General features: G+C 43.9%; 1 protein-coding gene across 5 annotated transcripts in view; it reads right to left on the bottom strand.

Annotated features, from left to right (window-relative positions):
- LOC139554034 (attractin-like) overlaps window positions 1-13577 on the bottom strand; it is a 233635-nt gene extending 220058 nt beyond the window's left edge. For all 5 annotated transcript variants that reach the window (XM_071366930.1, XM_071366934.1, XM_071366931.1 and 2 more), the window contains exon 1: window positions 13043-13577. In XM_071366930.1, the coding sequence (XP_071223031.1) occupies window positions 13043-13302 (260 nt within the window). In that variant the 5' untranslated portion in view covers window positions 13303-13577. The remainder of the gene's footprint in view (window positions 1-13042) is intronic.
- Window positions 13578-24838: the final 11261 nt, after the last annotated feature.

Genomic DNA, 24838 nt, shown 5'->3' with positions numbered 1-24838 from the left:
TAATTCCTCGTGCTATAATTTCTCTCTCTCTCTGCATTGTTGGGAAAGGCCGGTAAGTCAACATTTCACTGAGTTGTTTACCTAGCATGTGCGAAATAACATTTGGAGGTGCTGGGTGGACATTTTGTCGACACACCAGTAATAAGGAGTAGTAAATGAAGGTAGTTGCTTAAAATTCCATATTTGGTGAGTAACAAACTTATTTTGACATTAGAAGGCTCACAGTTTGTTTAACATGATTCTTGAACGACTACCTCATCTATGTACCACACACATACAATTCTGTCCCTCAGTCGAGCAGGGAGGTTTTCCAATGCCTTACTCAAAAAAAGCAGACATTGAATATCCTATGAGCATGGTGAAGTTATTAATTACATTTTGGATGGTGTATCAATACACCCAGTCATTAAAAAGAAACAGGCGTCCTTCCTAACTCAGTTACCGGAGAGGAAAGAAACCCATCAGGGATTTCATCATGAGACCAATGGACAGTTACAGAGTTTAATGGCTGTGATAGGAGAAAACTGAAGATAGTTACTCCACAATATGACATACATTTACATTTACATTTAAGTCATTTAGCAGACGCTCTTATCCAGAATATGACCTAATTGACTGACTAAAAAGAAGAATACAAATATTCCAAAACATGTATTCTGTTTGCAACAAGGCACCAAAGTAATACTGCAAAAAAATGTGGCAAAGAAATTAACTTTTTGGTCCTGAATAAAAGTGTTTTGTTTGGGGCAAATCCAACACATCACTGAGTACCACTCTCCATATTCTCAAGAATGGTGGTGACTTAATCATGTTATGGGTATGCTTGTCATCGGCAAGGACTAGGAAGTTTTTGGGGGGATAAAAATAAATGGAATAGAGCTAAGCACAGGCAAAATCCTAGAGTAAAACCTGGTTCAGTCTGCTTTCCAACAGGCACTGGGAGATTAATTCACCTTCCAGCAGGACAATAAACAAAAACTCAAGGCCAAATCTACACTGGAGTTGCTTACCAAGACAACATTGAATGTTCCTGAGTGGCCAAGTTAACTTCTTGACGCTAGGAGGCAGAATTTTTATTTTTGGAAAAATAACGTTCCCAATGTAAACGGCCTATATCTCAGGCCCAGATGCTAAAATATGCATATAATTGACAGATTAGGATAGAAAACACTCTAAAGTTCACTCTAAGGCTTCCACAGGTTGTGAACAGGCTTTAGTTAGTAGTAATAGTTTCAAGCTTTTATTCTGAAAAATGAGCGAGATGTATCAAAACGCGTCAGTGGATAGCTGTAAGTCCTTCGATTAGTTCATGCGCGCGAAAGTTGTAGCTCGACATTTTCTTTATCTCTGTTATTGAATAGTTTACAGTCCGGTTGAAATATTATCGATTATTTATGTTAAAAACAACCTGAGGATTGTTTATAAAAAACGTTTGACATGTTTCTACGAACTTTACGGATACTATTTGGAATTCTCGTCTGCCCTTCATGACTGCTCAAGCCTGTTGAATCCTGAACATAACACACCAACCAAATGGAGGTTTTTGGATATAAAAATAATATTTATCGAACAAAAGGAACATTTATTGTGTAACTGGGAGTCTCGTGAGTGCAAACATCCAAAGATCATCAAAGGTAAGCGATTAATTTTATTGCTTTTCTGACTTTCGTGACCAATCTACATTGCTGCTAGGTGTTCGTAATGTTTTGTCTAGTGAACGATAAACTCACAAGCGCTTGGATTGCTTTCGCTGTAAAGCATATTTTCTAAATCTGACACGATAGGTGGATTAACAACAAAGTAAGGTGTGTTTTGGTATGTTTCACTTGTGATTTCATGAAAATAAATATTTGTAGTCATTTTTTTTGAATTTGGCGCTCTGCAATTCAGCGATTGTTTACGAAAATGATCCCGTTAAAAGGGATCTGTGCGCCAAGAGGTTTTAAACCTTTTACTTAAATCAGCTTGGAAAATCTATGGCAAAACTTGAAAATGACTGTCTAGCAATGATCAACAACCAACTTGATAGAGCTTGACTAATATTTTTATGAATAATGTGCAAATATTGTACAATCCAGGTGTGGAAAGCTCTTAGACACCCAGAAAGAGTCACAGCTGTAATCGCTGCCAAAGGTGTTTCTAACATGTATTGACTGTGGGGTTGAATACTTAACTAATCAATATATAAACAGAGTGTACAAACCATTCGAAACATGACAGACTGACCAGGTGAAAGCTATCATCCCTTATTGATGTCACTTGTTAAATCCAATTCAATCAGCCCCGACGAATTGAGGCTGTTCTGAGGGCGAAAGGGGGGTGCAATTCAATATTAGGAAGTTGTTCACTCAGTGTATCAGTGTTTCATTTTCCACTTTGACAGAGTATTACAATTAAATCCAATTTCAAATCCAAAACAGAAAGGACAATGGAGACGGCTCTCAACTAGGAGGCATTCTGCCTTCTGGAAAGCAGAAAGGACAATGGAGACGGCTCTCAACTAGGAGGCATTCTGCCTTCTGGAAAACAGAAAGGACAATGGAGACGGCTCTCAACTAGGAGGCATTATGCCTTCTGGAAAACAGAAAGGACAATGGAGACGGCTCTCAACTAGGAGGCATTCTGCCTTCTGGAAAACAGAAAGGACAATGGAGACGGCTCTCAACTAGGAGGCATTCTGCCTTCTGGAAAACAGAAAGGACAATAGAGACGGCTCTCAACTAAACAGAAAGGACAATAGAGACAGCTCTCAACTAGGAGGCATTCTGCCTTCTGGAAAACAGAAAGGACAATGGAGACGGCTCTCAACTAGGAGGCATTCTGCCTTCTGGAAAGCAGAAAGGACAATGGAGACAGATCTCAACTAGGAGGCATTCTGCCTTCTGGAAAGCAGAAAGGACAATGGAGACGGCTCTCAACTAGGAGGCATTCTGCCTTCCGGAAAACAGAAAGGACAATGGAGACGGCTCTCAACTAGGAGGCATTCTGCCTTCTGGAAAACAGAAAGGACAATGGAGACGGCTCTCAACTAGGAGGCATTCTGCCTTCTGGAAAACAGAAAGGACAATGGAGACGGCTCTCAACTAGGAGGCATTCTGCCTTCTGGAAAACAGAAAGGACAATAGAGACGGCTCTCAACTAGGAGGCATTCTGCCTTCTGGAAAACAGAAAGGACAATGGAGACGGATCTCAACTAGGAGGCATTCTGCCTTCTGGAAAGCAGAAAGGACAATGGAGACGGCTCTCAACTAGGAGGCATTCTGCCTTCCGGAAAGCAGAAAGGACAATGGAGACGGCTCTCAACTAGGAGGCATTCTGCCTTCCGGAAAACAGAAAGGACAATGGAGACGGCTCTCAACTAGGAGGCATTCTGCCTTCTGGAAAACAGAAAGGACAATGGAGACGGCTCTCAACTAGGAGGCATTCTGCCTTCTGGAAAACAGAAAGGACAATGGAGACGGCTCTCAACTAGGAGGCATTCTGCCTTCTGGAAAACAGAAAGGACAATGGAGACGGCTCTCAACTAGGAGGCATTCTGCCTTCTGGAAAACAGAAAGGACAATGGAGACGGCTCTCAACTAGGAGGCATTCTGCCTTCTGGAAAACAGAAAGGACAATGGAGACGGCTCTCAACTAGGAGGCATTCTGCCTTCTGGAAAGCAGAAAGGACAATGGAGACGGCTCTCAACTAGGAGAGATTCTGCCTTCTGGAAAACAGAAAGGACAATGGAGACGGCTCTCAACTAGGAGGCATTCTGCCTTCTGGAAAGCAGAAAGGACAATGGAGACGGCTCTCAACTAGGAGGCATTCTGCCTTCTGGAAAACAGAAAGGACAATGGAGACGGCTCTCAACTAGGAGGCATTCTGCCTTCTGGAAAACAGAAAGGACAATAGAGACGGCTCTCAACTAGGAGGCATTCTGCCTTCTGGAAAACAGAAAGGACAATGGAGACGGCTCTCAACTAGGAGGCATTCTGCCTTCTGGAAAACAGAAAGGACAATGGAGACGGCTCTCAACTAGGAGGCATTCTGCCTTCTGGAAAGCAGAAAGGACAATGGAGACGGCTCTCAACTAGGAGGCATTCTGCCTTCTGGAAAACAGAAAGGACAATGGAGACGGCTCTCAACTAGGAGGCATTCTGCCTTCTGGAAAACAGAAAGGACAATGGAGACGGCTCTCAACTAGGAGGCATTCTGCCTTCTGGAAAACAGAAAGGACAATGGAGACGGCTCTCAACTAGGAGGCATTCTGCCTTCTGGAAAACAGAAAGGACAATGGAGACGGCTCTCAACTAGGAGGCATTCTGCCTTCTGGAAAGCAGAAAGGACAATGGAGACGGCTCTCAACTAGGAGGCATTCTGCCTTCTGGAAAACAGAAAGGACAATGGAGACGGCTCTCAACTAGGAGGCATTCTGCCTTCTGGAAAACAGAAAGGACAATGGAGACGGCTCTCAACTAGGAGGCATTCTGCCTTCTGGAAAACAGAAAGGACAATGGAGACGGCTCTCAACTAGGAGGCATTCTGCCTTCTGGAAAGCAGAAAGGACAATGGAGACGGCTCTCAACTAGGAGGCATTCTGCCTTCTGGAAAACAGAAAGGACAATGGAGACGGCTCTCAACTAGGAGGCATTCTGCCTTCTGGAAAACAGAAAGGACAATGGAGACGGCTCTCAACTAGGAGGCATTCTGCCTTCTGGAAAACAGAAAGGACAATAGAGACGGCTCTCAACTAGGAGGCATTCTGCCTTCTGGAAAACAGAAAGGACAATGGAGACGGCTCTCAACTAGGAGGCATTCTGCCTTCTGGAAAACAGAAAGGACAATGGAGACGGCTCTCAACTAGGAGGCATTCTGCCTTCTGGAAAGCAGAAAGGACAATGGAGACGGCTCTCAACTAGGAGGCATTCTGCCTTCTGGAAAACAGAAAGGACAATGGAGACGGCTCTCAACTAGGAGGCATTCTGCCTTCTGGAAAACAGAAAGGACAATGGAGACGGCTCTCAACTAGGAGGCATTCTGCCTTCTGGAAAACAGAAAGGACAATGGAGACGGCTCTCAACTAGGAGGCATTCTGCCTTCTGGAAAACAGAAAGGACAATGGAGACGGCTCTCAACTAGGAGGCATTCTGCCTTCTGGAAAGCAGAAAGGACAATGGAGACGGCTCTCAACTAGGAGGCATTCTGCCTTCTGGAAAACAGAAAGGACAATGGAGACGGCTCTCAACTAGGAGGCATTCTGCCTTCTGGAAAACAGAAAGGACAATGGAGACGGCTCTCAACTAGGAGGCATTCTGCCTTCTGGAAAACAGAAAGGACAATGGAGACGGCTCTCAACTAGGAGGCATTCTGCCTTCTGGAAAGCAGAAAGGACAATGGAGACGGCTCTCAACTAGGAGGCATTCTGCCTTCTGGAAAACAGAAAGGACAATGGAGACGGCTCTCAACTAGGAGGCATTCTGCCTTCTGGAAAACAGAAAGGACAATGGAGACGGCTCTCAAATTACAGATCCATACAGCCATGGAGCCTCCATCCTACTAAACTACACTGTAGCAGTTACAGATCCATAGCAGCCTCCATCCTACTAAACTACACTGTAGCAGTTACAGATCCATACAGCTATGGAGCCTCCACCCCCCCCCCCCCCCTGGATGCTAACTCAAGCCTCCATCTCACTTATATTTAGGATAAAGATCCGGAGGAATGTGGTGGATATGGCACGTTTCGCTATTGAACGCGGATGTTAAACTATTAGCTAAGGTTCTAGCATGCCGGTTGCAACCTTCAGGATGTCATATCTGATGGTCAAACGGGTTTTATCAAAGGGTGACAACTGTTTTCCAACGTACGCCGGCTTTTGAACATTATCCTCTCTCCTATTTCTCCAGACCCCGAAATTATGGTTTCTCTTGATGCAGAGAAGGCTTTCGCCTGGGTGGAGTGGGATTATTTATTTTAAGATTTGGTTGTGGGACCAATTTCATATCATGGATACGTCTGCTCTATTCTTCTCCTACGGCTAGCGTCCACACCAACTCTCAATATTCAAAATACTTCCCTCTCTCCAGAGGGACCCGTCAAGGGTGCCCTATGTCCCCGCTCCTTTTTTCTTTTGCGATAGAACCGCTCTCCTTGGCCTTAAAATTACCACCATCATTTACTGGAATCCACCGAGCTGGTGAAGACCACAAAGTGTCACTGTATGCAGATGGTCTACTATTATTTAGGTGTGAATATAACACACTCTCTGGCTACCCTCCATAAAACAAACTTTGCAAGCCTAGTCATACGAGTTAAAGTAGAATTACAATGCTAGGATAGTCTGCCTCCCATTAGCTGTCAGAATCTAATCTGTTAAAATTAACATTTTACCTAGGTTTCTATACCTTTTTCAACATCTTCTGATGAAATCATTTTTTACCAAGTTTGATAGGCTCATCAGTCATTTTAATCTGGGCAGGCAAATCACCTAGGATACATAGAGCAATACTTCAAAGAAAGAGACAAGATGGAGGATTGGCACTTCCTGGTGCTCATTGGAGGAGCACTCCTGCCAATCATCCTCCCTTCCTGCTCTTGTGCCCCACTGTCCTTGTGTCTTTCAAAGTATCCTGGAAACCCCATTGTGCGCTCTACTTTTAAGATATGGAGATAATTTGGTCAACATTTTAGACTTTCTGTCCCTTCTCTTCTAAGCCCTATCTGTATCAACCACCTATTTTTACCCTCCAAACTCCACCAGGCTCTTGTTTTGTGGCGAAAGAGAGGTTTGGTTTGTTTCAAAGATGTATTTTTTATAAGGGAAGTTTGTCAGTTTTAATGATCTCGTTGCTAAATCTAATCTGGCTCATAATCTTTTCCGCTATTTTCAAGCCCGTAACTTTGTTCGCTCTCATTTTCCCACCTTTCCTTAACTGCCTCCCAAGACGATGCTAGAGGAGATTTTGTCCATCCCGTGGAGTCAGCCAGGTCTGATTTCTAGATTATATGACATTATGCTGTCCTGAACCCTCCAATAAACAGAATCATGGCCGACTGGGGTAGTGAACCTTAACTTGACTTTACAGATGACTGGCGGGAGGAGGCTTTACAGATGACTGGCGGGAGGAGGCTTTACAGATGACTGGCGGGAGGAGGCTTTACAGATGACTGGCGGGAGGAGGCTTTACAGATGACTGGCGGGAGGAGGCTTTACAGATGACTGGCGGGAGGAGGCTTTACAGATGACTGGCGGGAGGAGGCTTTACAGATGACTGGCGGGAGGAGGCTTTACAGATGACTGGCGGGAGGAGGCTTTACAGATGACTGGCGGGAGGAGGCTTTACAGATGACTGGCGGGAGGAGGCTTTACAGATGACTGGCGGGAGGAGGCTTTACAGATGACTGGCGGGAGGAGGCTTTACAGATGACTGGCGGGAGGAGGCTTTACAGATGACTGGCGGGAGGAGGCTTTACAGATGACTGGCGGGAGGAGGCTTTACAGATGACTGGCGGGAGGAGGCTTTACAGATGACTGGCGGGAGGAGGCTTTACAGATGACTGGCGGGAGGAGGCTTTACAGATGACTGGCGGGAGGAGGCCCTTAGGGTTAACTCCACATCCTCATGTGCTCGGTTAGGTAAAATTCAGTTCAAAGTCTTGCACAGAATTCACCACAACAAAGAAAAACGTAGGAAATTCCTCCCAGACACAAATGACACGTGTTTATTCACTCCGGCAGACCACACCCATATGTTTTATTTGTGTTCTACGCTGTCTGAGTATTGGACATCCTTTTTAAATACGCACTCTAGAATTCTAGATATTGGCCTGCAGCTTTGTCCTCTAATAGCCATATTTGGAGTTCCACCTTTGTTGCCTAGTCTCACTAAAAGTAAAGCGGACGTTGTAGCGTTTGCTTCCCTTATAGCAGATCTCCATTAACTGGAAATCATTCAAACCTCCCACTGCATCATCCTGGTTGAAATATCTCGTGTCTTTTCTACACTTAGAAAAACATGTAATATACTTTGAGAGGCTGTACTGATAACTTTTACTTGGGATGGCAGGGTTTAATTTCCTTTTTTGAATAGTTGCCCTCTATTGATCAGGAGTAAGAATTTTAGCCAACGGGATGCGGGAGAGTAGAGATAGTATGTTGTGATATCTTTTTTTGTGTATGTATATTTATATACTATCTCCAATTGTAAATTTGTTACAAAAATTTTAAATTTATGCTGCTTTTGTTGTTAAAAGGAGGGAGTTGTTTCAATAAGTATAGGGGGATAAAAGGACGTATCTGTTCAATTTGTAATTCTTCATATGTCCAATAAAATTATATAGAAAAAATAAAATCTAAAACATCTACTTGAAAATCTATGGAGGAACTGAACATGGTCGTCTGGCAATGATCAACAACCAATTTGAAGTAATAAAATGGGCAAATGTTGCACAATCCAGGTGTGGAAAGCTCTTAGAAACCTACCTAGAAAGACTCACAGCTGTAATCGCTGCCAAAGGTGCTTCTAAAAAGTATTGATTCAGAGGTGTGAATACTTACGTTTTATTTATTTAACTAGGCAAGTCAGTTAAGAACAAATTCTTATTTACAATGGCGGCCTACCAAAAGGCAAAAGGCCTTCCGCGGGGACGGGGGCCTGGGATTAAAAATAAAAACATAGGACAAAACACACATCACGACAAGAGAGACAACACAACACTACATAAAGAGAGAGACAACACAACACTACATAAAGAGAGGGACACCACAACACTACATAAAGAGAGACACCACAACACTACATAAAGAGAGACAACACAACACTACATAAAGAGAGACACCACAACACTACATAAAGAGAGACACTATAACACTACATAAAGAGAGACACCACAACACTACATAAAGAGAGACACCACAACACTACATAAAGAGAGACACCACAACACTGCATAAAGAGAGACACCACATCACTACATAAAGAGAGACACCACAACACTGCATAAAGAGAGACACCACAACACTACATAAAGAGAGACACCACAACACTACATAAAGAGAGACACCACAACACTGCATAAAGAGAGACACCACAACACTACATAAAGAGAGACACCACAACACTACATAAAGAGAGACACCACAACACTACATAAAGAGAGGGACACCACAACACTACATAAAGAGAGACACCACAACACTACATAAAGAGAGGGACACCACAACACTACATAAAGAGAGACACCACAACACTACATAAAGAGAGACACCACAACACTACATAGAGACAACACATCACTACATAAAGAGAGACACCACAACACTACATAAAGAGAGACACCACAACACTACATAAAGAGAGACAACACAACACTACATAAAGAGAGACCACAACCCTACATAAAGAGAGACACCACAACACTACATAAAGAGAGACACCACAACACTACATAAAGAGAGACACCACAACACTACATAAAGAGAGACACCACAACACTACATAAAGAGAGACACCACAACACTACATAAAGAGAGACAACACAACACTACATAAAGAGAGACACCACAACACTACATAAAGAGAGACACCACAACACTACATAAAGAGAGACACCACACCACTACATAAAGAGAGACACCACACCACAACATAAAGAGAGACACCACAACACTACATAAAGAGAGACAACACAACACTACATAAAGAGAGACACCACAACACTACATAAAGAGAGACACCACAACACTACATAAAGAGAGACACCACAACACTACATAAAGAGAGCCACCACAACACTACATAAAGAGAGACACCACAACACTACATAAAGAGAGACACCACAACACTACATAAAGAGAGACACCACAACACTACATAAAGAGAGACACCACACCACTACATAAAGAGAGACACCACACCACAACATAAAGAGAGACACCACAACACTACATAAAGAGAGACAACACAACACTACATAAAGAGAGACACCACAACACTACATAAAGAGAGACACCACAACACTACATAAAGAGAGACACCACAACACTACATAAAGAGAGACACCACAACACTACATAAAGAGAGACACCACAACACTACATAAAGAGAGACACCATAACACTACATAAAGAGAGACACCACAACACTACATAAAGAGAGACAACACAACACTACATAAAGAGAGACACCACAACACTACATAAAGAGAGGGACACCACAACACTACATAAAGAGAGACACCACAACACTACATAAAGAGAGACAACACAACACTACATAAAGAGAGACACCACAACACTACATAAAGAGAGACACTATAACACTACAGAAAGAGAGACACCACAACACTACATAAAGAGAGACACCACAACACTACATAAAGAGAGACACCACAACACTGCATAAAGAGAGACACCACATCACTACATAAAGAGAGACACCACAACACTGCATAAAGAGAGACACCACAACACTACATAAAGAGAGACACCACAACACTACATAAAGAGAGACACCACAACACTGCATAAAGAGAGACACCACAACACTACATAAAGAGAGACACCACAACACTACATAAAGAGAGACACCACAACACTACATAAAGAGAGGGACACCACAACACTACATAAAGAGAGACACCACAACACTACATAAAGAGAGGGACACCACAACACTACATAAAGAGAGACACCACAACACTACATAAAGAGAGACACCACAACACTACATAGAGACAACACATCACTACATAAAGAGAGACACCACAACACTACATAAAGAGAGACACCACAACACTACATAAAGAGAGACAACACAACACTACATAAAGAGAGACCACAACCCTACATAAAGAGAGACACCACAACACTACATAAAGAGAGACACCACAACACTACATAAAGAGAGACACCACAACACTACATAAAGAGAGACACCACAACACTACATAAAGAGAGACACCACAACACTACATAAAGAGAGACAACACAACACTACATAAAGAGAGACACCACAACACTACATAAAGAGAGACACCACACCACTACAGAAAGAGAGACACCACACCACTACATAAAGAGAGACACCACACCACAACATAAAGAGAGACACCACAACACTACATAAAGAGAGACAACACAACACTACATAAAGAGAGACACCACAACACTACATAAAGAGAGACACCACAACACTACATAAAGAGAGACACCACAACACTACATAAAGAGAGACACCACAACACTACATAAAGAGAGACACCACAACACTACATAAAGAGAGACACCATAACACTACATAAAGAGAGACAACACAACACTACATAAAGAGAGACACCACAACACTACATAAAGAGAGACACCACAACACTACATAAAGAGAGACACCACAACACTACATAAAGAGAGACACCACAACACTACATAAAGAGAGACACCACAACACTACATAAAGAGAGACACTAGAACACTACATAAAGAGAGACACTAGAACACTACATAAAGAGAGACAACACAACACTACATAAAGAGAGACACCACAACACTACATAAAGAGAGACACCACAACATAAAGAGAGACACCACAACACTACATAAAGAGAGACAACACAACACTACATAAAGAGAGACACTATAACACTACATAAAGAGAGACACCACAACACTACATAAAGAGAGACAACACAACACTACATAAAGAGAGACACCACAACACTACATAAAGAGAGACACCACAACACTACATAAAGAGAGACACCACAACACTACATAAAGAGAGACACCACAACACTACATAAAGAGAGACACCACAACACTGCATAAAGAGAGACACCACAACACTGCATAAAGAGAGACACCACAACACTGCATAAAGAGAGACACCACAACACTACATAAAGAGAGACACCACAACACTACATAAAGAGAGACACCACAACACTACATAAAGAGAGACACCACAACACTACATAAAGAGAGACACCACAACACTACATAAAGAGAGACACCACAACACTACATAAAGAGAGACACTATAACACTACATAAAGAGAGACACTATAACACTACATAAAGAGAGACAACACAACACTACATAAAGAGAGACACCACAACACTACATAGAGAGAGACAACACAACACTACATAAAGAGAGACAACACTACATACAGAGAGACGACACAACACTACATAAAGAGAGACGACACAACACTACATAAAGAGAGACACCACAACACTACATAAAGAGAGACACCACAACACTACATAAAGAGAGACACCACAACACTACATAAAGAGAGACACCACAACACTGCATAAAGAGATAGGTCTCTCTTTATGTAGTGTTGTGGTCTAAGACAACAACATAGCATGGTAGCAACACATGACAACACAGCATGGTAGCAACATTATTGGGCAGGGACAACAGCACAAAGGGAAAGAAGGTAGACAAGAATACATCACGCAATACATCATGTAAATGAGATGTCGATTTCATTTTCAATAAATTAGCAAAAATATTCAACAAAAAAATTCACTGTCATTATATGTAGATGGGTGATAGAAATAATATATTTAATCCATTTTGAATTCAAGCTGTAACACAAAATGTGGAACAAATCAAAGGGTATGAATACTTTCTCAAGGTACTGTATGAAACTTTGATCAACTTGAAACTATAGTTTGTAAACTTGATTCAGACAATCTACCATAGTGCAACTTAATATATACATTTAATTTGAATATTCAATTAAATAGAAATATATATATTTAAACTGAATATAATATTCACTCAATTCAGTGTCAAATCATGAAATACAAGTTCAATTTATGAATTGAATGATTACATTTGTACATTAGAAATGTAAAAATATTAAATTCAAAGTCCTAGCTAAAACAAATTCAAAATGAAGGAAATCAAATACAATTTATTTTGGCACTGAAATCGCTCCATATTAATGTTGAGACCGAGCGTCGGGACTCTTAACAGAACTCCCCCATACAGAAGAGGACCTCGTCCAATGACATATATATAATGGAAGTCGTAGGCAGCGATTCTCACCTGAACCTTCCTCCGCAGTGTTGGCATTGGTCCCCGACCCAGCCGGGGCTGCACACACAGTTGCCCGTAGACGCGTTGCATTGCCCATTCATGCACGGTTTGTCGCATTCTTTCGCATCGGTGATAGCGGGCAGTCCAAGGAGAAGCCCGAAAGCGGAGAAAATGAGCAGTGTTTGGAGCATCGAGGCCCGGCCACCAACCTCCACCAGCCCGCTAGTCAGGCTCAGGATGCAGGCCGGCCGCCGTATCGCCCCGTCCATTCTCAAAAAGATGGCTACTGCTCGAAACAGGTCCGTACCACTAGTCCACTTCTGGTCGTATTTGAATACGACCGGCCTGGTTTTCAAGCTCCGTGGAAATATGAGAGGGACACAGTTGTTGCTAGAACGACTCCTTCCTATCTCCTTGTTGTGCTTGATTTTAATCTCATTCTTCCATTACATTTTTCCGGTGGCTATGATACCACCGCTGAACATAGCTGCATATTGACATCAGGAAGTGACGTGAGGAGGCGTTTACAGACACACACGGAAATGCGCAACGATTGCAGATGTCACGAGGACATCAATTTTGTTATGGGTTTAAAATTCCAATTAAATTTGTTCCAGTAAATGTATGATCATTTTTATCTAACACATGATTTAATGCATACTTAAACTGTATACATGTACCCTCAATTACAGATGATTCTGATTGAATTGCATTCAAAGTTTATTCTTTACTATAAAGGCCCTGCAAGCCCATGGAAACACAGCGCTCTTTCATGGTGAGAGGTCAGCCCGCAGAAGACATAAACAGACAACCCTGACATTTAGCAATCAGATTAGAAATATAGACAAACTGACTGTAAATGTCTCTAAATTGTCTCTGCTGTAATAATCAGTCTAATTTTTTATTTTTATTTTTTTTCACCTTTATTTAACCAGGTAGGCTAGTTGAGAACAAGTTCTCATTTGCAACTGCGACCTGGCCAAGATAAAGCATAGCAGTGTGAACAGACAACAACACAGAGTTACACATGGAGTAAACAATAAACAAGTCAATAACATGGTAGAAAAAAAAGAGAATCTATATACAATGTGTGCAAAAGGCATGAGGTAGGCAATAAATCGAATAATTACAATTTAGCAGATTAACACTGGAGTGATAAATCATCAGATGATCATGTGCAAGAAGAGATACTGGTGTGCAAAAGAGCAGAAAAGTAAATAAATAAAAGCAGTATGGGGGGTGAGGTAGGTAAATTGGGTGGGTAGTTTACAGATGGACTATGTACAGCTGCAGCGATCGGTTAGCTGCTCGGATAGCAGATTTTTAAAGTTGTTGAGGGAGATAAAAGTCTCCAACTTCAGAGATTTTTGCAATTCGTTCCAGTCGCAGGCAGCAGAGAACTGGAAGGAAAGGCGTCCAAATGAGGTTTTGGCTTTAGGGATGATCAGTGAGATACACCTGCTGGAGCGCGTGCTGCGGGTGGGTGTAGCCATCGTGACCAGTGAACTGAGATAAGGCGGCACTTTACCTAGCATAGCCTTGTAGATGACCTGGAGCCAGTGGGTCTGACGACGAACATGTAGCGAGGGCCAGCCGACTAGGGCATACAGGTCGCAGTGGTGGGTCGTATAAGGTGCTTTAGTAACAAAACGGATGGCACTGTGATAAACTGCATCCAGTTTGCTGAGTAGAGTATTGGAAGCTATTTTGTAGATGACATCGCCGAAGTCGAGGATCGGTAGGATAGTCAGTTTTACTAGGGTAAGTTTGGCGGCGTGAGTGAAGGAGGCTTTGTTGCGGAATAGAAAGCCGACTCTAGATTTGATTTTGGATTGGAGATGTTTGATATGAGTCTGGAAGGAGAGTTTGCAGTCTAGCCAGACACCTAGGTACTTATAGATGTCCACATATTCTAGGTCGGAACCGTCCAGGGTGGTGATGCTAGTCGGGCGTGCGGGTGCAGGCAGCGAACGGTTGAAAAGCATGCATATGGTTTTACTAGCGTTTAAGAGCAGTTGGAGGCCACGGAAGGAGTGTTGTATGGCATTGAAGCTCGTTTGGAGGTTAGATAGCACAGTGTCCAAGGAAGGGCCGGAAGTATACAGAATGGTGTCGTCTGCGTAGAGGTGGATCAGGGAATCGCCCGCAGCAAGAGCAACATCATTGATGTATACAGAGAAAAGAGTCGGCCCGAGAATTGAACCCTGTGGTACCCCCATAGAGACTGCCAGAGGACCGGACAACATGCCCTCCGATTTGACACACTGAGCTCTGTCTGCAAAGTAGTTGGTGAACCAGGCAAGGCAGTCATTAGAAAAACCGAGGCTACTGAGTCTGCCGATAAGAATATGGTGATTGACAGAGTCGAAAGCCTTGGCCAGGTCGATGAAGACGGCTGCACAGTAATGTCTTTTATCGAAGGCGGTTATGATATCGTTTAGTACCTTGAGCGTGGCTGAGGTGCACCCGTGACCGGCTCGGAAACCGGATTGCACAGCGGAGAAGGTACGGTGGGATTCGAGATGGTCAGTGATCTGTTTGTTGACTTGGCTTTCGAAGACCTTAGATAGGCAGGGCAGGATGGATATAGGTCTGTAACAGTTTGGGTCCAGGGTGTCTCCCCCTTTGAAGAGGGGGATGACCGCGGCAGCTTTCCAATCCTTGGGGATCTCAGATGATACGAAGGAGAGGTTGAACAGGCTGGTAATAGGGGGTGCGACAATGGCGGCGGACAGTTTCAGAAATAGGGGGTCCAGATTGTCAAGCCCAGCTGATTTGTATGGGTCCAGGTTTTCCAGCTCTTTCAGAACATCTGCTATCTGGATATGGGTAAAGGAGAAGCTGGGGAGGCTTGGGCGAGTAGCAGCGGGGGGGGCGGGGCTGTTGGCCAAGGTTGGAGTCGCCAGGAGGAAGGCATGGCCAGCCATTGAGAAATGCTTGTTGAAGTCTTCGATTATCACGGATTTATCGGTGGTGACCGTGTTACCTAGCCTCAGTGCAGTGGGCAGCTGGGAGGAGGTGCTCTTGTTTTCCATGGACTTTACAGTATCCCAGAACTTTTTGGAGTTAGAGCTACAGGATGCAAATTTCTGCTTGAAAAAGCTGGCCTTTGCTTTCCTGACTGACTGCGTGTATTGGTTCCTGACTTCCCTGAACAGTTGCATATCGCGGGGGCTCTTCGATGCTATTGCAGTTCGCCACAGGATGTTTTTGTGCTGGTCGAGGGCAGTCAGGTCTGGAGTGAACCAAGGGCTATATCTGTTCTTGGTTCTGCATTTTTTGAACGGAGCATGCTTGTCTAATATGGTGAGGAAGTAACTTTTAAAGAATGACCAGGCATCCTCAACTGACGGGATGAGGTCAATATCCTTCCAGGGTACCCGGGCCAGGTCGATTAGAAAGGCCTGCTCGCAGAAGTGTTTTAGGGAGCGTTTGACAGTGATGAGGGGTGGTCGTTTGACCGCGGACCCGTGGCGGATACAGGCAATGAGGCAGTGATCGCTGAGATCTTGATTGAAGACAGCAGAGGTGTATTTGGAGGGCAGGTTGGTCAGGATAATGTCTATTAGGGTGCCCATGTTTACGGATTTAGGGTTGTACCTGGTGGGTTCCTTGATGATTTGTGTGAGATTGAGGGCATCAAGCTTAGATTGTAGGACTGCCGGGGTGTTAAGCATATCCCAGTTTAGGTCACCTAACAGAACAAACTCTGAAGCTAGATGGGGAGCGATCAATTCACAGATGGTGTCCAGGGCACAGCTGGGAGCTGAGGGGGGTCGGTAGCAGGCGGCAACAGTGAGAGACTTATTTCTGGAGAGATTAATTTTTAAAATTAGAAGTTCGAACTGTTTGGGCATAGACCTGGAAAGTATGACAGAACTTTGCAGGCTATCTCTGCAGTAGATTGCAACTCCTCCCCCTTTGGCAGTTCTATCTTGACGGAAAGTGTTATAGTTGGGTATGGAAATCCCAGAATTTTTGGTGGCCTTCCTAAGCCAGGATTCGGACACGGCAAGGACATCAGGGTTGGCAGAGTGTGCTAAAGCGGTGAGTAAGGCAAACTTAGGGAGGAGGCTTCTGATGTTGACATGCATGAGGCCAAGGCTTTTTCGATCACAGAAGTCAACAAATGAGGGTGACTGGGGACATGCAGGGCCTGGGTTTACCTCCACATCACCCGAGGAACAGAGGAGTAGTAGGATGAGGGTGCGGCTAAAGGCTATCAAAACTGGTCGCCTAGAGCGTTGGGGACAAGGAATAAAAGGAGCAGATTTATGGGCGTGGTAGAATAGATTCTGGGCATAATGTGCAGACAGGGGTATGGTGCGGCACGGGTACAGCGGAGGCAAGCCCAGGCACTGGGTGATGATAAGAGAGGTTGTATCTCTGGACATGCTGGTCTCAATGGGTGAGGTCACCGCATGTGTGGGGGGTGGGACAAAGGAGGTATCAGAGGTACGGAGAGTGGAACTACGGGGTCCATTGCAAACCAAAACAATGATAATGATAACTAGCCTGAACAACAGTATGTGTTGCGTCAAAAAACAGAACACTCAAAACATGAGCACAATGGCAGCTCTTCCTTTAAAGAACTCCAGGCCTCAAGAGGGCAGATAACCCAAAAACACAGGTGGAACTAAAAAATTGAGCCAGGATTTCTGGAGGGACTACTTTTACATGCGCACCTGGCAGATAAGCATGGGTATAAAATGTTTGGTCCTCAACATACACACAGCTCATTGTTCAACCCTAAAGACGCAACTGGTATGTAATGTTTGGAATTATTTATTATGTTGCATCCAGTGCTTAGCACAATTTACATGTTTAACTCTGGTAGTGGTGACTTTTGTTGTGGATATTTTCTGACTGCAGAAGTAATTGCTAGAAGTGCTAGATTAAATTGTTTAAACTGTTACTTTATTCAAAGCCATGCTTTGTTGCTGTGTCATGCATTGTTTAGTGTAAAATAATGCATGTTTATTCTCTGTTTAAGGTTATCAACCTATTGCTATTCCTACTCCTATTCCTTATTCCTCTGTCATTCAACTACTCTATTCAACAAATCAACTGTTTCAACATATTCAACAAATGGCATCAAAACCATAATAAAACACTGGAAAGGAATTGAGTTGTCCCTTTGCATCCTTCACGGGTTGAGCAAGCCGTTTTCAAGTTTGGGCAGAGCTGAAATAATTATAACACCTAGACAACTTGCCAGTATGCAAGGCATATTGATATTTGAGAGAGACATACAATAAGGCATAAAGTGATTGCAGGTCTTGATTGGGAGAGCTAGCTAAAACAACAGGTAAGATAACAGCAGCTAGTCCACTAACACAGCAACAACAGGTAAAAATGGCGACGACTAGGCAGAGAGGGTCGGATTAACTACACACAGATCCTGAGTTAAAGCACAGAGCCGACAGATAAAACACAAATAAACAGAATGGCGTACCGTGAATTAATGGACAGTCAAGCAGGCATCAGCTATGTAGCCAAGTGATCATAGTGTCCAGGGGGCAGCCGTAGATGGAGCAGGGAGGCCTCCACTAAGCTAGCACGCGGCGTTTAAAGTTAGTAGCCCGGGGGGTGGTCTGCTCAGACGGAGGGGGTCTGCTCAGACGGAGGCCGGTTGAGGGCACAGCGGATGGGGTATTCGTCTGCAGACCAGACGTGGTCGTGTCGACAGAGAATCCAAGCCGGATGGCGATGGCGAAAGAGAGGTTGTGAATTGTGTTTGCTAACTGGTGCTAGCTTCGTGGCAGTGGCGCTAGCTGCGCTAGCTGCAAGCTAGCTGTGAGGATCAGAAGTAGTGGCTCAGGGATTACGGCAGGAATCCGGCGTTGTTGTCGAGAGACAGTCCGATGCTGGTAAATTGGTGAGTAATATCCAGGCTAATAACAGGGCTGGTGTCTGTGCAGAAGGTAAAAGCTGCTAGCAGCGGCAAAAAATGGCTAAATTAGCTTGTAGCTGATTAGCTGGTTAGCTACTGGGGGTTCTTGAAAGTGTTCCAAAGTTAAAAAATAATAGCGATTCCGTATCACATTGGGTGAGGTAGGTTACCGGAAGGTATAATCGAATTAAAAATCGAAAAGAGATAGAAAAAAAATGTCTAATGTCTCTATCTATACATTTTGAGAGGGTTTTATGCACACAACAATAAAACAGCATCACCGTGTTGACTGATTAGAATCACCATGGTAATGAACCCGTTTTGTAGTTCAGAATGTAGGTGAATCACCATGGTAATGAACCTGTTTTGTAGTTCAGAATGTAGGTGAATCACCATGGTAATGAACCTGTTTTGTAGTTCAGAATGTAGGTGAATCACCATGGTAATGAACCTGTTTTGTAGTTCAGAATGTAGGTGAATCACCATGGTAATGGACCCGTTTTGTAGTTCATAATGTAGGTGAATCACCATGGTAATGGACCCGTTTTGTAGTTCAGAATGTAGGTGAATCACCATGGTAATGAACCCGTTTTGTAGTTCAGAATGTAGGTGAATCACCATGGTAATGGACCCGTTTTGTAGTTCAGAATGTAGGTGAATCACCATGGTAATGAACCCGTTTTGTAGTTCAGAATGTAGGTGAATCACCATGGTAATGAACCCGTTTTGTAGTTCAGAATGTAGGTGAATCACCATGGTAATGGACCCGTTTTGTAGTTCAGAATGTAGGTGAATCACCATGGTAATGGACCCGTTTTGTAGTTCAGAATGTAGGTGAATCACCATGGTAATGGACCCGTTTTGTAGTTCAGAATGTAGGTGAATCACCATGGTAATGAACCTGTTTTGTAGTTCAGAATGTAGGTGAATCACCATGGTAATGAACCTGTTTTGTAGTTCAGAATGTAGGTGAATCACCATGGTAATGGACCCGTTTTGTAGTTCAGAATGTAGGTGAATCACCATGGTAATGGACCCGTTTTGTAGTTCAGAATGTAGGTGAATCACCATGGTAATGGACCCGTTTTGTAGTTCAGAATGTAGGTGAATCACCATGGTAATGAACCCGTTTTGTAGTTCAGAATGTAGGTGAATCACCATGGTAATGGACCCGTTTTGTAGTTCAGAATGTAGGTGAATCACCATGGTAATGGACCCGTTTTGTAGTTCAGAATGTAGGTGAATCACCATGGTAATGAACCCGTTTTGTAGTTCAGAATGTAGGTGAATCACCATGGTAATGGACCCGTTTTGTAGTTCAGAATGTAGGTGAATCACCATGGTAATGAACCCGTTTTGTAGTTCAGAATGTAGGTGAATCACCATGGTAATGGACCCGTTTTGTAGTTCAGAATGTAGGTGAATCACCATGGTAATGGACCCGTTTTGTAGTTCAGAATGTTGGTGAATAAACATCAGTACTAATACATTCTCATGATTTATCAATGTAATTATTCCCTTACTGGATTTGGCTTAGATGGGACATTTTATTCTGAAGATGATTTAATATGGAATGTGCCGTCTTCCAGTGCTGAAGCAGTGAGGACAACCTGTACCAGGTCTGTGCTGTGACAACGACCATGGGAGTTGGGATATGGCGAGACATCACAGACCTGAGATCAGGCTATTGAAAACAGGCAGGGAGGAGAGGAGACTACTGATGAATAAAGGGAACTAGTCATAACATCCTGTGATTGTGTTTCATTCTAGATGTGTGTAAACATTTGGCTCTCACTGACTGCTGGATCATCTTAAAAAGGACATTATTAACCAGGTTTGGATTTCAGGCTCCTTGACAACAGCATAACAATCTGCCTCCTCCTGGCAGTGCTGTAGGAACAACCCTCACATCTTAAATGGCATCCTATTCACTATAGAGTGCACTACTTTGGATTAAAATTGTATTCAGACAGATGAGAAACGAGGGGGAGACCGATTAGGAGGAGACCAAGTGGCGTCTGCACAATAGTGCCCTACTTTGGACCAGGAAGCTGCTAGCCAAACCTAACACACTGGTCCAGTTCCTGTCCTACTTTGGACCAGGAAGCTGCTAGCCAAACCTAACACACTGGTCCAGTTCCTGTCCTACTGTGGACCAGGAAGCTGCTAGCCAAACCTAACACACTGGTCCAGTTCCTGTCCTACTGTGGACCAGGAAGCTGCTAGCCAAACCTAACACACTGGTCCAGTTCCTGTCCTACTGTGGACCAGGAAGCTGCTAGCCAAACCTAACACACTGGTCCAGTTCCTGTCCTACTGTGGACCAGGAAGCTGCTAGCCAAACCTAACACACTGGTCCAGTTCCTGTCCTACTGTGGACCAGGAAGCTGCTAGCCAAACCTAACACACTGGTCCAGTTCCTGCCCTACTTTGGACCAGGAAGCTGCTAGCCAAACCTAACACACTGGTTCAGTTCCTGCCCTACTTTGGACCAGGAAGCTGCTAGCCAAACCTAACACACTGGTCCAGTTCCTGCCCTACTGTGGACCAGGAAGCTGCTAGCCAAACCTAACACACTGGTCCAGTTCCTGCCCTACTGTGGACCAGGAAGCTGCTAGCCAAACCAAACACACGGGTCCAGTTCCTGCCCTACTGTGGACCAGGAAGCTGCTAGCCAAACCAAACACACGGGTCCAGTTCCTGCCCTACTGTGGACCAGGAAGCTGCTAGCCAAACCTAACACACTGGTCCAGTTCCTGCCCTACTGTGGACCAGGAAGCTGCTAGCCAAACCTAACACACTGGTCCAGTTCCTGCCCTACTTTGGACCAGGAAGCTGCTAGCCAAACCTAACACACTGGTCCAGTTCCTGCCCTACTGTGGACCAGGAAGCTGCTAGCCAAACCTAACACACTGGTCCAGTTCCTGCCCTACTGTGGACCAGGAAGCTGGAAGCTGGTCTACTAGATGTTGTCAGTCTGTACAGTCTGTGGCTCACAGCTCTTCACTACGTTGTCAGTCTGTGGAACACAGCTCTTCACTACGTTGTCAGTCTGTGGAACACAGCTCTTCTCTACGTTGTCAGTCTGTGGAACACAGTTCTTCTCTACGTTGTAAGTCTGTGGAACACAGCTCTTCTCTACGTTGTCAGTCTGTAGAACACAGCTCTTCACTACGTTGTCAGTCTGTTCAGTCTGTGGAACACAGCTCTTCTCTACGTTGTCAGTCTGTAGAACACAGCTCTTCTCTACGTTGTCAGTCCGTACAGTCTGTGGAACACAGCTCTTCTCTACGTTGTCAGTCTGTGGAACACAGCTCTTCTCTACGTTGTCAGTCTGTGGAACACAGCTCTTCACTACGTTGTCAGTCTGTGGAACACAGCTCTTCTCTACGTTGTCAGTCTGTGGAACACAGCTCTTCTCTACGTTGTCAGTCTGTGGAACACAGCTCTTCTCTACGTTGTCAGTCTGTGGAACACAGCTCTTCACTACGTTGTCAGTCTGTGGAACACAGCTCTTCACTACGTTGTCAGTCTGTGGAACACAGCTCTTCTCTACGTTGTCAGTCTGTGGAACACAGCTCTTCACTACGTTGTCAGTCTGTGGAACACAGCTCTTCACTACGTTGTCAGTCTGTGGAACACAGCTCTTCTCTACGTTGTCAGTCTGTACAGTCTGTGGAACACAGCTCTTCTCTACGTTGTCAGTCTGTGGAACACAGCTCTTCTCTACGTTGTCAGTGTGTGGAACACAGCTCTTCACTACGTTGTCAGTCTGTACAGTCTGTGGAACACAGCTCTTCTCTACGTTGTCAGTCTGTACAGTCTGGAATACAGCTCTTCACTACGTTGTCAGTCTGTGGAACACAGCTCTTCTCTACGTTGTCAGTCTGTAGAACACAGCTCTTCTCTACGTTGTCAGTCTGTAGAACACAGCTCTTCTCTACGTTGTCAGTCTGTAGAACAAAGCTCTTCTCTACGTTGTCAGTCTGTGGAACACAGCTCTTCTCTACGTTGTCAGTCTGTACAGTCTGTGGAACACAGCTCTTCTCTACGTTGTCAGTCTGTGGAACACAGCTCTTCTCTACGTTGTCAGCTCTTCTCTACGTTGTCAGTCTGTGGAACACAGCTCTTCTCTACGTTGTCAGTGTGTGGAACACAGCTCTTCACTACATTGTCAGTCTGTACAGTCTGTGGAACACAGCTCTTCTCTACGTTGTCAGTCTGTACAGTCTGTGGAACACAGCTCTTCTCTACGTTGTCAGTCTGTGGAACACAGCTCTTCTCTACATTGTCAGTCTGTGGAACACAGCTCTTCACTACGTTGTCAGTCTGTGGAACACAGCTCTTCTCTACGTTGTCAGTCTGTACAGTCTGGAATACAGCTCTTCACTACGTTGTCAGTCTGTGGAACACAGCTCTTCACTACGTTGTCAGTCTGTGGAACACAGCTCTTCACTACGTTGTTAGTCTGTGGAACACAGCTCTTCTCTACGTTGTCAGTCTGTGGAACACAGCTCTTCTCTACGTTGTCAGTCTGTGGAACACAGCTCTTCTCTACGTTGTCAGTCTGTACAGTCTGGAACACAGCTCTTCTCTACGTTGTCAGTCTGTAGAACACAGCTCTTCTCTACGTTGTCAGTCTGTGGAACACAGCTCTTCACTACGTTGTCAGTCTGTACAGTCTGTGGAACACAGCTCTTCTCTACGTTGTCAGTCTGTGGAACACAGCTCTTCACTACGTTGTCAGTCTGTGGAACACAGCTCTTCACTACGTTGTCAGTCTGTGGAACACAGCTCTTCTCTACGTTGTCAGTCTGAAGAACACAGATCTTCTCTACGTTGTCAGTCTGTACAGTCTGTGGAACACAGCTCTTCACTACGTTGTCAGTCTGTGGAACACAGCTCTTCCCTACGTTGTCAGTCTGTAGAACACAGATCTTCTCTACGTTGTCAGTCTGTAAAGTCTGTGGAATACAGCTCTTCACTACGTTGTCAGTCTGTGGAACACAGCTCTTCCCTACGTTGTCAGTCTGTAAAGTCTGTGGCTCTTTAGTCATATCCCAGTTTACCTATTTGCTTATGGTTTTCCCTACACCTAGCGACCAGTTTTTTAAATGATATGCACAAACAATATTCAATTGTATTTGGAATGGCAATCGACAAAATTAAACGGGCCTATTTATATAATGAGTATGAATTCGGAGCGCTGAAATGATTCAATATTAAAGCATTAGACATCTCACTAAAGGCATCAGTCGTACAAAAGTTATACTTAAATCCGAACTGGTTCTCTAGTAAATTAGTAAGAATGTCTCACCCCATGTTCAAGAATGTCCTTTTCCTCTTTATTCAGATTGCAGCCTCTCACTTTCGGTTATTTGATTACGAAAAAATATAATCCAAAATATAATTATTTTTTAAAACAAGCCTTAGAAAGTTGGTTGCAATTTCAATTTAATCCACCTGAAAAGACAGAACAAATAATACAACAAATATTGTGGTTAAACTCCAGCTAGTCAAACGTTTGCAACATTTTGACTAGCTGGACCTTGCTACCAATGTGGGAAGCTTACGATTTTCTTTCTTTGACAAAATGTTTGATCAAAAGTTGTAAAGATCTTTAGTTTAGTTGGTTGGCTTACTCTCTCTGCATGAGTGTGCTGCTAGGCTAGATAGCCACTTGACTGAAACATGGCTCAAGCATGATGAATTTACTGTGTTAAATGAGGCCTCTTCTCCTGGTTACACTAGTGACCAGAATGAGAATGGCACCGGAGGGGACGGCTGCTGTTTTACGTGCTCCTAACCATTTGTGTGGTGTTTTTTCTCGTTGTTTGCAACTTATTTTGTACATAATGTTTCTCCCACCGTCTCTTATGGCTGAAAAGAGCTTCTGGATATCAGAACAGCGA

The sequence above is a fragment of the Salvelinus alpinus genome, chromosome 25, assembly GCF_045679555.1.
Source record: "Salvelinus alpinus chromosome 25, SLU_Salpinus.1, whole genome shotgun sequence".
Taxonomy (NCBI): Eukaryota; Metazoa; Chordata; class Actinopteri; order Salmoniformes; family Salmonidae; genus Salvelinus; species Salvelinus alpinus.
This window is presented reverse-complemented; position numbering and strand designations above follow the sequence as displayed.